At 40.1% G+C, this 13127-nt stretch overlaps 3 protein-coding genes across 11 annotated transcripts in view, besides 1 other annotated feature; 2 read left to right on the top strand and 1 right to left on the bottom strand.

Annotated features, from left to right (window-relative positions):
• The first annotated feature begins 417 nt into the window (after positions 1 to 417).
• Use1 (Unconventional SNARE in the ER 1) lies at positions 418 to 1890 on the top strand. The gene is made up of 3 exons (NM_140032.3): positions 418 to 847; positions 942 to 1298; positions 1698 to 1890. Exons 1-3 carry the CDS (start codon positions 496 to 498, stop codon positions 1739 to 1741), a joined length of 753 nt encoding a protein of 250 aa, NP_648289.2. The 5' UTR covers positions 418 to 495; the 3' UTR covers positions 1742 to 1890.
• On the bottom strand, positions 1683 to 3039 carry Dhpr (Dihydropteridine reductase). Of its 3 annotated transcripts, none has more exons than NM_079266.5 (2): positions 2709 to 3039; positions 1683 to 2612 (listed from the first exon to the last, which is right to left on the bottom strand). In NM_079266.5, the coding sequence occupies exons 1-2, from the start codon at positions 2790 to 2792 to the stop codon at positions 1989 to 1991; spliced, it is 708 nt and encodes a 235-aa protein (NP_523990.1). In that variant the 5' UTR covers positions 2793 to 3039; the 3' UTR covers positions 1683 to 1988. The 3 variants fall into 3 exon arrangements, with proteins under 3 accessions (NP_523990.1, NP_001014580.1, NP_001014579.1); NM_001014580.3 differs by having other exon boundaries at positions 1857 to 2612; NM_001014579.2 differs by having other exon boundaries at positions 1857 to 2612; positions 2709 to 2832.
• A 154-nt stretch (positions 3040 to 3193) lies between these two features.
• bol (boule) overlaps positions 3194 to 13127 on the top strand; it is a 36777-nt gene continuing 26843 nt past the window's right edge. For 3 of the 7 annotated variants that reach the window (NM_168318.3, NM_168319.2, NM_001169923.3), the window contains exon 1: positions 12286 to 12432. The gene's annotated coding sequence lies outside the window, so the exon portion shown is untranslated. Of the gene's footprint in view, positions 3283 to 6824; positions 7703 to 12285; positions 12433 to 13127 lie in introns of those variants that run through there. The other 4 variants (NM_001274685.2, NM_079265.4, NM_168320.2 and 1 more) reach the window with 3 other exon arrangements.
• Positions 3283 to 6991: a mobile genetic element.

Below are 13127 nucleotides of genomic sequence, written 5' to 3'. Positions count from 1 at the left end.
TGATCTTGACACCTGGCGTACGACAACAGCTAAAACAAAAATGTGCGTTTGCGTGAAACTACTCATATGCTGTGGCTATCAAAAACGGTTTAATTGATAACTTCAGATATTGGCCAAGAGGTTTGATAAGATTTTCGAGTCGCGCCCAGAAGTATGCATGCAATAATATAAATGCATTACGTTATCTTGAGAAAGTAGACATAAGCTTATAAATATGGCATATTGGGAACTTGATGTTTTTTTTCAAAAATTTTTAAAAATTAAATTTTAACAGGATTAGAAGATTATTTGTTTGTTATGTTTTTTTTACTTTATACATTTTTACATTCTTACATTTTACATACACATCCTCAATAATTTTTCATCACTACTCACGACAACCTATCGATAAGTTTCTATCGCTAATAGGACCAGCTGCTGACAACAAATAGGTTTCGACCTGGTATTTTAATTTAGGAATTTGTACTTTGTTGTTTTCATGTTTTCAACTTGAAAATGGCCACGAAGCTAAATGTAAATATTCGCACCCTGCTGGCCAACTGCGAGGAACTGGCCAAAAGCGAACAGAACTTCTGGAGGCTGCAGAAGTTCATTAAGTCCCTGGACACAATGCTTGCCGAGCTGGAGGCGATGGGCGATCCGCAGAGTGTCAAACGTATCCCGGGCTACTTGGAGCGCCTACAGGCCCTTAAAATATCCACCGGATATGCAGACGTTCCCGGTTCCACAACAAAGACTCCTTCACAATCCTCAGCCGTCAGCGAAACTGGGGAAAATGCACTGAAAGAAATAAGGCAGCTGCAAAACAGCAAATATCACAACGAACTGCGAAAGGAACTGCTCCAGGGTAATAAAGAATTAACAAACAGTTTTGTACATATTTTAAAATTTCTTAAATTCAAAAATGTAATAGTTCATAACTTAAAAAACATTTATTTTAGATTCCGATGCCCTGCGAAGACGTCGAGGAGCAGATGAATCCTCCTCCAGTTCTGGAAGCGCAAACGTTCAGGAAACTTCTGGTGAAAACATGAACCAGGCTGCCAAGTATTATACGAATGCCCAGGAGAAGATCACCGAGCACATGCTCTCGCTGACTCGGAACTTAAAGGAACAGACGGAGACCGCCAACAGGATTATCCGAAGAGACACGGAGGTTGTGTCGCGTTCCGCCGGAATGGCGGATCGCAATATCAATTCGCTAGGAAAAGAGGCTGAGAAACTGGAGCAACATTCGAAAAAAGCCTACAAGTGCTGGCTGTGGCTGATGATTGCCTTCGTAATTGCCACTTTTATAGGTGAGTCATTGTATTTTGTGGAAGTTTTGTTCAAGCTGCAAAAAAGAACCCCTCTTGGAAAATCCCAATTCATTTACTTAACAAATATACCTTAAGTTATCCAACTCAACAACACACATTTAAACACGTTTATAAACCAAGTTTCCTGAATATGTTAATCACAATATTATAAATATTCATTATAAGAACGAAAACAGATAAATAGATATTAGATTCCATTGCTATTATTATTGTATTTAAACTGAATACGAAAACACTGCGAGTCACTTCACTTAAGCCAAATAAACAAGTTTGCCGTGACTCAGTTTGAAATTACATTTCTTAATTGGTTCGATTTATTGCAGTTCGATTGTTGCTGCTTAATTATACTAATGAGTTTATTACCCTTTCAATTTACAGGTATGGTTTTATTCATGAAGATTATGAAGAAGAAGAAGTCGTAGAAACAATTTCCAAACTAAGCAAACTAAAGATTGTACTCTAAGCAAGCTTTAAACGCTCGTTAAGCTCCCGAGTTCAAGAGGTTATCCACCCAAATCGTGTAAGCAGAACCACATTAAACGATCGAAAGCCGCCCAGCGATTTATTTATGAATAGTTTATGTACAAGCGAAAGCGTTTAGATTATGGTTTTTGAGCATTTTTGTTTCATCATTAAGTGTCATTTGGATTCGTATCTGTATCTCTTAGCCTATTCGGCAGCGATAAGCTGCGTAATGCCGTTTGTGGTGATCAGCTGCAACAGGGATCCAGTTTTGGGCCTCTCCTGATCTTGGGTCCACTTAAGGAAAAGTCCGGCCACCTCGGTGAGCGGTGTCCAGGTTCCAAAATCTGCATCCGGCATCCATTTACGGTTCATGGGTGTATCTAGAGTTACGGGAAGTATGGACACAGCCAGGGAACCAGCTGGCAGACCGGATTTCTCAGCGCCCAGCGAGCGGGTCAGCTGGTGGACAGCTGCCTTGGCCATTCCATAGCCGATCATACCGGGTGTGCCCTCCAAAGCGGGCTTAGCTCCAGTGAGAGCCAGCAAGCCTCCGGCCTTTAGATGCTGAGCAGCCACAGCTGCCGAAATGGCGGAGGTCAACACGCTCTGCTTCCACATGAGATCGGCATTCTTGGCCAGATCCTTCTTGGCATTACCACCTGCCCAGCCGCCAGCCACGCAGATGACGGCATCCAGTTTCTCGCCGGCAAGGGATTCCCCGACTTTGGACACCACCGTTTCCTCCTGTTCCACCCAACTAGCATCGCGTGGCACCACAATGCTAACGTCGGCCTTCTCGTTCTCCGTCAGATCGATGCTGCCAACCCACTGATGGATTATCCAGGTGAAGGTCGTAGTTGACGCGAGGGAAAACAATAGATAATGAGGCAATTGTATTTAATAATTAAGTGAAAGGTAACTCACATAATTGTTGGCTTTAAAGTGATCGACACAGGCCGAACCCAAGGCTCCTTTGCCACCGTAAATAACCACTCGACCTGCGGACATGATGCGTGCTGCCAGTTTTAAAGTTGCAATTTAACTAAATGCGAGAAAAACACGAGAACACCGATTTTGGTGAGTCAAAATCGTGCGGGAGCTTTGAACGCAGCTGGGGTTTTTAACCGCAAGACCAGTTCTACCGGTAATAATCGGGAGAATGAATTTCAAGTCGAGTTTAAGCTTCAGCGTGCAGATATAGCTTTTTATTCGCTACAAAAAGATACAGCAGCAGCAACAAGTGGAAAATCAATAAGATGACCAGAAAACGCACAGCAAGGTCACACTGTCGTGAGTAAGGCGTTATTTGGTATTTTTTTTTTTTGGTATTCCACAGCTGTTCGCCGCCAACTTTACCCGTCTCGCTCACGCATTGCTCGCTGCTCTTTTTTGAAAAGGGAAATGCGTGAAATTCGTGCGCCGCATTTCCACCAGACCAGAGTTACGCGCCGTAGCTGTGTTTTCCACTCAGTCCCACCAGTCGTCGTCGCGTTACGTCATGGACACTCTAAAATATGAGCCACTTTCGAACTACAATGTAGTTCAGGCAAATAGTGAACACAGAAATAAAACTGTCTTATCTCAATTAAAGAAAAATTTCCCCGAATTGTTTAAATCACAATTAGAAAATATATGCAGCGAATATATAGATATATTTGCATTAGAATCAGAACCTATAACAGTTAATAATTTGTATAAACAACAGTTGAGATTAAAAGATGATGAGCCAGTATACACGAAAAATTATAGAAGTCCTCATAGTCAAGTGGAAGAAATACAAGCCCAAGTTCAGAAATTAATAAAAGATAAAATAGTTGAACCATCAGTTTCACAGTACAATAGCCCTTTGCTATTAGTACCCAAAAAGTCAAGCCCGAATTCTGATAAAAAGAAATGGAGATTAGTAATAGACTATCGCCAAATTAATAAGAAACTTTTAGCTGACAAATTTCCACTACCGAGAATAGATGATATTTTGGACCAACTTGGTCGAGCAAAATATTTCTCCTGCCTTGATTTAATGTCAGGTTTTCATCAAATCGAACTGGATGAAGGCTCGAGAGATATAACATCTTTCTCAACCAGCAATGGCTCATATCGTTTCACGCGATTGCCATTTGGCTTAAAAATAGCGCCTAATTCATTCCAAAGAATGATGACTATAGCATTCTCCGGAATAGAACCGTCTCAAGCATTCCTTTATATGGATGACTTAATAGTCATAGGTTGTTCCGAAAAACATATGCTTAAAAACCTCACTGAAGTTTTTGGTAAATGCAGGGAATACAACCTAAAGTTACATCCTGAAAAATGTTCATTTTTCATGCATGAAGTCACATTTTTGGGACACAAATGCACAGACAAAGGAATTTTGCCGGATGACAAAAAATATGATGTCATTCAGAACTACCCAGTTCCACATGATGCGGACAGCGCTAGACGTTTTGTAGCATTTTGCAATTACTACAGACGTTTTATCAAAAATTTCGCCGACTATTCGCGGCACATAACAAGATTATGTAAAAAGAATGTTCCATTCGAGTGGACAGATGAATGTCAAAAAGCATTCATACATTTAAAATCTCAGCTAATTAACCCAACACTCTTGCAGTACCCAGACTTCAGCAAAGAATTTTGCATAACAACAGATGCAAGCAAGCAAGCGTGTGGCGCAGTTTTAACTCAAAACCATAATGGCCACCAACTCCCAGTTGCTTATGCATCCAGAGCTTTTACGAAAGGTGAAAGCAATAAGAGTACAACAGAACAAGAGTTAGCAGCAATTCATTGGGCAATAATACATTTCAGACCATACATTTACGGAAAACATTTCACTGTGAAAACAGACCATAGACCATTGACATATTTATTCTCGATGGTGAACCCCAGCTCTAAATTAACTAGAATAAGGCTTGAACTAGAGGAATATAATTTTACAGTAGAGTATCTAAAGGGCAAGGACAATCATGTAGCAGATGCGTTATCAAGAATAACCATCAAAGAGCTAAAAGATATAACTGGAAATATATTAAAAGTCACTACAAGATTTCAAAGTAGACAAAAATCCTGCGCAGGAAAAGAACAATTGGATTTGCAAAAGCAAACCAAAGAAATAGCTTCAGAGCCCAACGTATACGAAGTCATAACAAATGACGAGGTACGAAAAGTAGTGACATTGCAATTGAATGACTCGATATGTTTATTTAAACATGGAAAGAAAATTATTGCAAGATATGATGTTGGTGATCTTTATACTAATGGAATTCTTGATTTAGATCAATTTCTCCAAAGGCTTGAATTGCAGGCCGGTATATATGATATCAGCCAAATCAAAATGGCACCGTGGAAAAAAATCTTTGAACACGTTTCAATAGATAAATTTAAAAATATGGGCAATAAAATATTAAAGAATTTAAAAGTAGCGCTACTTAACCCGGTGACCCAAATAAATAATGAAAAAGAAAAAGAAGCTATATTGTCTACATTACATGATGATCCAATACAAGGAGGGCATACAGGCATTACAAAAACCTTGGCCAAGGTCAAAAGACATTATTACTGGAAAAATATGAGTAAATACATAAAAGAGTACGTAAGAAAATGTCAAAAATGCCAAAAAGCAAAAACAACAAAGCACACAAAGACTCCAATGACGATAACTGAAACACCAGAACATGCTTTCGATAGAGTTGTTGTGGACACAATTGGTCCACTACCCAAGTCAGAAAATGGTAACGAGTACGCAGTCACTCTCATATGTGATTTAACCAAGTACTTAGTTGCCATACCAATAGCAAATAAAAGCGCAAAAACAGTCGCAAAAGCTATATTTGAATCTTTTATTCTAAAGTACGGTCCAATGAAGACGTTCATAACGGACATGGGAACAGAGTATAAGAATTCAATAATTACTGACCTGTGTAAATATTTGAAAATAAAAAATATAACATCAACAGCTCATCACCACCAGACAGTTGGAGTAGTAGAAAGAAGTCATAGAACTTTAAACGAGTATATACGATCCTACATATCGACGGACAAAACCGATTGGGACGTATGGCTTCAATATTTCGTATACTGCTTCAACACGACCCAATCTATGGTACATAATTATTGTCCATATGAATTAGTTTTCGGTAGAACAAGTAATTTACCAAAACATTTTAATAAACTACATAGCATAGAACCAATATATAACATAGATGATTACGCTAAGGAGAGTAAATATAGGTTAGAGGTAGCATATGCTCGAGCAAGAAAACTTCTTGAAGCACACAAAGAAAAAAATAAAGAAAATTATGACTTAAAAATAAAAGACATAGAATTAGAAGTAGGAGATAAAGTTTTACTAAGAAATGAGGTAGGTCATAAATTAGACTTTAAATATACGGGGCCCTATAAGATAGAAAGCATAGGAGATAATAACAATATTACGCTACTTACTAATAAAAACAAAAAACAAATAGTTCATAAAGATAGATTAAAGAAATTTCATTCATGATTGAATTTAAACTTATATTTTCCTTAATCATTTATACAAATTTTCCATACACTACGTATATTTTTATCTTTGCATTATAAAATCAACTATTGTTGTTCAAACAAAAACACAAACAAAATAAAAATAAAAATAAAATAATTTGCATTTAATAATCAAAATAACTTCACTAGGTTACGTTATTTTTCAAAAGGAGGGAGATGTAGTATGTGCCTATGCAATATTAAGAACAATTAAATAAAATAGCATATTAACTTATGGCAGCACTTTGTTGCTATGTTTATGTTTATGCACGCAGTTAGGCCAGGGCGGATGTAACATGATCACCCACTCGAAGGCCACAAAGTATAAGTGCATTGCCCACTCGAAGGCAAAAAGTATAAGTGCATGGTCAGCATTCACACGCCGACCAAATACATATTACATACGTACATACATATCTCGCTCTCCCGATAAGCCTAGATATATAAGATATACATAAGAACGCCGCTCCGCTGCTGGCGTACCCGGCAGCGCAGCTACGCGGATTAGCCTAAGTCAAAATATATAAAAAACTGTAAAATCGGAGAGACTCTGTAGACGTTGAGCTGACAGAACCATTTCTGCCTACTCTAAAATCAAAAGAAGAAATTGAATAAATATATGTCAGCCCGACGGCTGCCTTCAACTTAAAACGGACTTGTGTTCTTAATTGGAGTTCATCATTACACGAGAGCAGTTGTAGAACTAAAATTGTTGTGCTATATCGCTAAACGGTGAACGGTAAATATTGAAGAGAGTTTTCCTGGCTTCAATTTTCCTTTGCAATCGCCCCCACCATCCTTGGAATTTTGGGTTTTTTGGAAGAGAAAAACACATGTGGTGTGTCGCCACAGTGTTTTGGTTTTTCTCGGCCGCCCAAGTAGACGGCGCGTAGTTTTTCATTTTGACGGGAGTTTTCCTTTCGGTCGTCGCCTTACACTCATTTCTAATTGTGATTCGTAGGAAGTAAGTTGTCTAGTGCTATATATATATATATTCAAGTAAAATTGTTTTAAATCGGAACACACAACAATAATATATACAAGTAAACACCACTAAATATCGGAAAAGAAAGAAGAGCAAATAATTAAATTACAAAAGAAACCAAGAGAATATCAAGCTAAATCCCATCATCCCATCATCCCATCGTTTTTGGTCTTCTGGTTCTTGTTCATCACCGACGTTATTGATATTGATATTGAATACTGGATATTAAGATACATATATACAAACGCATCGTATCTGGGATAAACGTTCATCACAAGGAATATTAATGATACGCAAAGGCTGTAACTGTAAACTGTGTCCCCTCTCACGTAAGACGTAACGTAAGGCAGCCTGTGGAAACGACGTAGTTTGGACGCAATCAGAAAAATCTCCAAGGAGGACGCAGCTAACGGTGAGTTTTCCTGATGACAGAACAGGGGATTGCTTTTGGGTGGGGGGAGGATGAATGTCACTCGCAGGGAAAATGAAAAATGCCAGGCGAAAATTCTTGGCCATGCAACTCGTTTGGCCGCTCTGCCTCTTTCGCTCCCGCGTACGCTTATGTGTGTGTTTATGCAGCGGAAAACGTGTATTCTTGAGAAAAACCAGAAAATCGAAACCCGGAATTGGGTCAGTATGTCACACGCCGTCCCGCTCCCACCGATTCCAATTCCGATTCCGATTCGAGCTGCTAGTCTGGCTAAAAACTCTGGCTAAAACGTGTTTCGTGCTTAGTCAATTTGTTCTTTTTCATCTAGTCGCAGCTGCGCTGCCGCAGTTGGCGTCGCTGCACGGCCACTTGACTAAAAGCGGCCTAAACAGCATCGCCTCCAGAATGCCTAAAAAACAAAACAACAACATGTAGTGCCGCTGCACGTGTGCGAAAGAGAGGGCGGCGAAAGGTGGGAAAAAGACAGAATGTCTGTCACCCGCGCGACCAACTTAAATACCCTGTACTTATGTGAGGGAATATTGTAGAACAGCTTATTAGTATAGATTCTACACAATAAAACCGTTTAATCATATCACGAAATATTGATAATTAGTACATACAAAACATATGTGGTTTTGTCAGCATAACAAATAATATTATAATAATATAAGGTCAATACATGAGATTTTTAGGCCCTAATATAATTTTCCTAGAGGCAGAACTGCTTTTTTATTTATTATTAATTGCTAGATTCTTTTATACAAAGATAGTTACTTTTTAACTTACACATGTATGTACATATGTATGTGAATGTACATATATGTATATGCTGAGTATCTCCTATTCGCCAGCTTATCTTTTGTGATGTAAAATGATAAATGGCTCGCTCTCCGACTTTCGTAGTTTTGCCTCTCTCTAGTTTTTCGGCCACTCGCTTCACTTGATCTTGCACTCGGATTTCGGCCGAGTTGCAGTCGACAGCGCTGTCAGCGTCGACGGCGACTGCGGCGGCGGCGCTTTTACCTTGAGCACGCCTGCACTTGTCACAGCCCCTCCCCCCGCCCACCGACTCACACGCCGTTTGAATTTGAACTTCTGAAAAAGCCAACACCTTTCGAAATTGTAGCCGCTTTTATTTCTTTTTCTTTTGCCTCCGAGCAGCGGCATTTTTATATTTCTGATGTTTGCTAATAAAATTATTACGACTTGGCCGACAGCGGCTGCTAATGCGTTTTAAGGTCGCCGACGCTGCTCTTGTTGATTTTGATCCAATAAAAAAATGTGATGATGCCCCGCTTAGATTTCTCGGTCCATTTAACATGTGTCCATTGGCCCAGGATCCGATTTGATTTATTTCAAAGTTATTTATTATACAGTCAGGCGAAAAGCAAAACAAACATGAATGGGGAAAATTGAAGGCAAATGGCAGACAGCTGGTGCTCATTTTCCGGGATGCGAAAAAGGGATAGAATTGGGATAGTGCACTGAGAAAAATCAGTGAAAGAGTTCATATCATATCATACTGCATATGTTTGCATCTCAAGAATCTCTTTGTATGAGTAGAGATCAAATGGATAAGGAAACAGCTTTCGTTCATGAGATGTCTATCTCTAAAAACTACTTATAGGTGGAAATTTATTCTAGACAAGGGTAGAGAGCACTGCAAATACGTATCCAAAAACAACTCCCCAGATAATTCATCATTACATCATAACCGTTGCGAATTCATGACTAATGGCCGATGATTTTTCTCTCTGTGGGGAATACGCGACGTCGTGGGATAGGGATAACAACACGGAAGAGGCTCCATTATAGGTTGCTGGTTTACTAGTTAACTGGGCTCCAGCCAAGGGAGCGAAAGGGAAAGGTGACGAACGAGAGGGAGAGAGCGAGAGAGCTAGGGGGAATCTGAATTACAGAGAGTGGGCGGGGGTGGTGACACTGACAGTGGAGCACCTTCGTCATCGTCAAACATTCGGGCTGTATAAGAGCAATAAATAATGCACACGAAGAGCAGTGATGAGAGCCAATGATATGGGAAAATATCGGACGAGAAATTCGACAGAGAGAGAGAGAGAGAGAGAAAGCGGAGAGAAATTTGGGGGGCGAGCGTAAGAGATTCGCCTTGGGGGGTTGATTGTGTTTAATTTTTGCACTTAAGAGCGCAAAAAGTGGCTTTGATTTTCCGCCGGCCCTTCTCACGCAGCTTGGGGCATGCCAACTTTGATGGCCGATTTGACCAACCCCCAGGAGGGAATTCCCAACTTGGCTCATTAAATTGATAACATTAAGCAGGCGATATTTAATTTGATTTTCTCCAGACACAAACACAATCTGATACACAAATTGTATAGATTCTATAAGTTATAGTTTTCTGAAGATTTAAACTTAAAACAAAATTACTGTACTGTTTTCATAGTGTAAAATACCTATGCTAATTTTAGTTTTCGTGGCACTTTTAAATATTATACATAAGCATGATAATTTGTCAAAGTTTCTTGTAGTGCATATATTTTTCGCAGAGAGCATCCACTCAAAAATATTTCCGTATTCTTGGCAACATTGTTGTTGGCGATGGGTTAGTGGGCGGAAAAGTGGGTGTTGCGTGGGCAGTCGCCCCACATTTGCATGTTCCCAACACGGCACACATTTTCTCGCTTCTCTGCGCCGCTCACGCGTCTCTCTCTCTCTCGCTCTCTCTTGCCATTTTTCTCGCTCTCTGGACGGATGCCCAAGTATATAGCCCAAAGTCCCAAATTGGGATAGGGATGCGAAGGCTATAGCGCTAACCTATATAATTTTTTGTGTTCCGCTTCTAACAACAAGCACATCCTCTGGTGGTGCTCCAACCAAAAAAGGAAGGAAATCAAAACCTCTGGCAGTTGAAGGTTCTTTTTTCCTACACACTTTTTTAAAGCAGTTGCTGATTTTAATATATATTTTTCCACGTTTGTGGGGGCAGAGCAGCAGCGTTTTTTTTTTTTTTTTGCATTGCTTCTGGCTTTGAATTTAATGTTAAGTATACGCATCAGTGAACTCAATTTAATTATCATGATTGTTTCGTCCGCTGCCTGTCTTTGCTTTCGCTCTGCTTTGCCGTTGATGAAATTCAAATTTTCCAACTTCACAAACAGACGCTTCTCGCAATTTTCCAACGTGTTTTCCGCTGTTTTTTTTTTGTCCAGCTTATGTAAGTGAAGCGCTGAGAGCTGATAAAAATGAAATGAAAAAAAATTACCTAGCTAGCGGACGGACGGGACTGGCTGGCCATAATTACGAGCTTTAGATTCGCTCGCCCTTCGCCCATTTTTTATCAGTGGCGTTATTTATGCGTCCTCCCACAATGACAAAGTTTCACGGAGTGGTTGATAGTGTGGGTGGGGGGGCAGTGGTGGTGGTGGTGGGGGGTGCGCCTTTGATAGACAACAATTGAGCATTTGAAGTGCAGCGTAGCGCAAAGAGAGCTCAAAAGTGGAAAATATGTGGAAAAACAAAACTGAACTAAACTGAACTGACTGACTGCTATTCTCGTCGCAGCCGAAAACCCAAACGAAAAGCAATTAAGTTGCCTCGGATCATTGCACAATAAGTAAAGAATCAAAAAGCTCGAAACATAACTGTGTTTGCTGCCCGTCCAGCCAAAACCGTTGACGTCGCTGCCAACTTCGCAGTCGCTGCCGACGCTGCACACTGCTTTCGGCCCATATGAATAACAATAGGGCCAGTTGGCTGGTCGGCCAGAACCCAACGAATTCGGTTAATTAGTATTATAACTAGAAGCCCCCCAAAAAATAGGTGTTGCTCACCACGCCTCATTGGCCTGGATTTTAAACAAAACCAGTCAGATTAGCACAAAGCAGATGCGAACAAAACGCAGTTTTATGAATTAAATTACTTTATTTAAGATTTTAACGATTAATTACAAGCGTAATTTAATTTAATTTAAGGTAAACATGGACAAGATACGAATTTTATTTCGATTTAATTTCCAGATCAGTTTTTTTTTTACTAATTAATATATATTCTTTTATATGAGATATGCTTGGAAATCAACAGAAATGTACTTTGTTTCCAGTTGGAATTATAGCCACAGGCATTTCCAATTGTCATTTGCCGAAGCAAAGGCACAGTGCCAATCAGATAATCGCAACCTTAACCGTTATTAGATCACTGTACAGCTGCGTCGCAGTCGTCGTCTCTTTCTAGGGCGACAACAACTCTAATCGGAACGGGAGATTATGTGATTGAGAGAGAGAGTGGGTTGTTATTGGCGGTGGGCGGTTGTGGGCGGTGGGTGGTGTGTTTAATAAATAGGCCAAATATGTAATATTGCTAAAATGTGTTTATTGTAATCTTTTCACACACACACACACACAACTACACAAACTTAAAACAACGCACGTGCATCGTTGCATCCCTTGGATTTCGCTCAAAGAGAGCAAGCGCGCGGCAACAAAGAGCGCCAGAGAGAGTGGAGCGAACTGTGCTGCCGCAGTCGCTGCCGCTGTCGACGTCGACTGCGCAGTTGGGGGCCCCCAAATCGGGAAACTATATTCGTTCGACGCTGAGTCGTTGTTCTACCGTCGTTGAGATTGCAACACTTCTCGATTTCGGGTTTTCGGAATTATAAAAAATAACAGAAATCCGCCGTTGCCGCCGCTCTCCGCTTATTTTCGGCCAAAATACACAACTCTCGCGTCGCACGTAAAGTAAAAAAAAAGAGTTCTACATTTTATAACGCTGTGTGCATGTGTGTGTGTGCGTGTGCCAGTTTTTCATGCGTTTTCTGCCGCTGCAACAACAATTAACAACAATAACGACAACAAACAGTTACCACATCGCCTGTCCTCTCTGTCTGCCCCAACTCTCTCCCTGTCTCGCTCTCAAGCGCTTTTTAAACTGCTGCCATGTATTTTTAAACTGCGTTTTTTTCGCCAAAAAAACCATAAAAAAATATAAAAACAAAACAAGAGGGAAAAGTAAAAAAGCAAGATTTTTATGTGCTGGCCGCTGACAAAAGTCAACGACTACTATTTTGGCCCGAAACAAGGCAAAAGGTTGATGTGTGTTAGCCACAATAAAAGCTGTACGTTTGTATGTATCAAAAACTATGTTTGTGTGTGTGTGTGTACGTATGTGAGTGTGGAAAATCGTGTGAGAACGTACTTGATTTTGGGCTCACAAGGCGGCAGTTTGGATTTTTCGCCAGAAAAACAAATTATTATGGCCAGAAGGAGAGTTTTGTTGGCCAGAAGGGAGAATGTGTTTTTTTTATGCGTGACATATACCACTTGGTTTCTTGTTTATTGTTGTTATTGTAACTGCTGCTGTGTTTTTTTATGATATTTTTAGCCAGCATTTTTTGTGTATACCAAACCAATTTGCAAAATCCGCCCACTTCCGC

Source organism: Drosophila melanogaster, chromosome 3L (assembly GCF_000001215.4).
Source record: "Drosophila melanogaster chromosome 3L".
Lineage (NCBI taxonomy): Eukaryota > Metazoa > Arthropoda > Insecta > Diptera > Drosophilidae > Drosophila > Drosophila melanogaster.
Note: the sequence above shows the minus strand (reverse complement) of the source record. Positions and strands in the feature narration are given on the sequence as shown.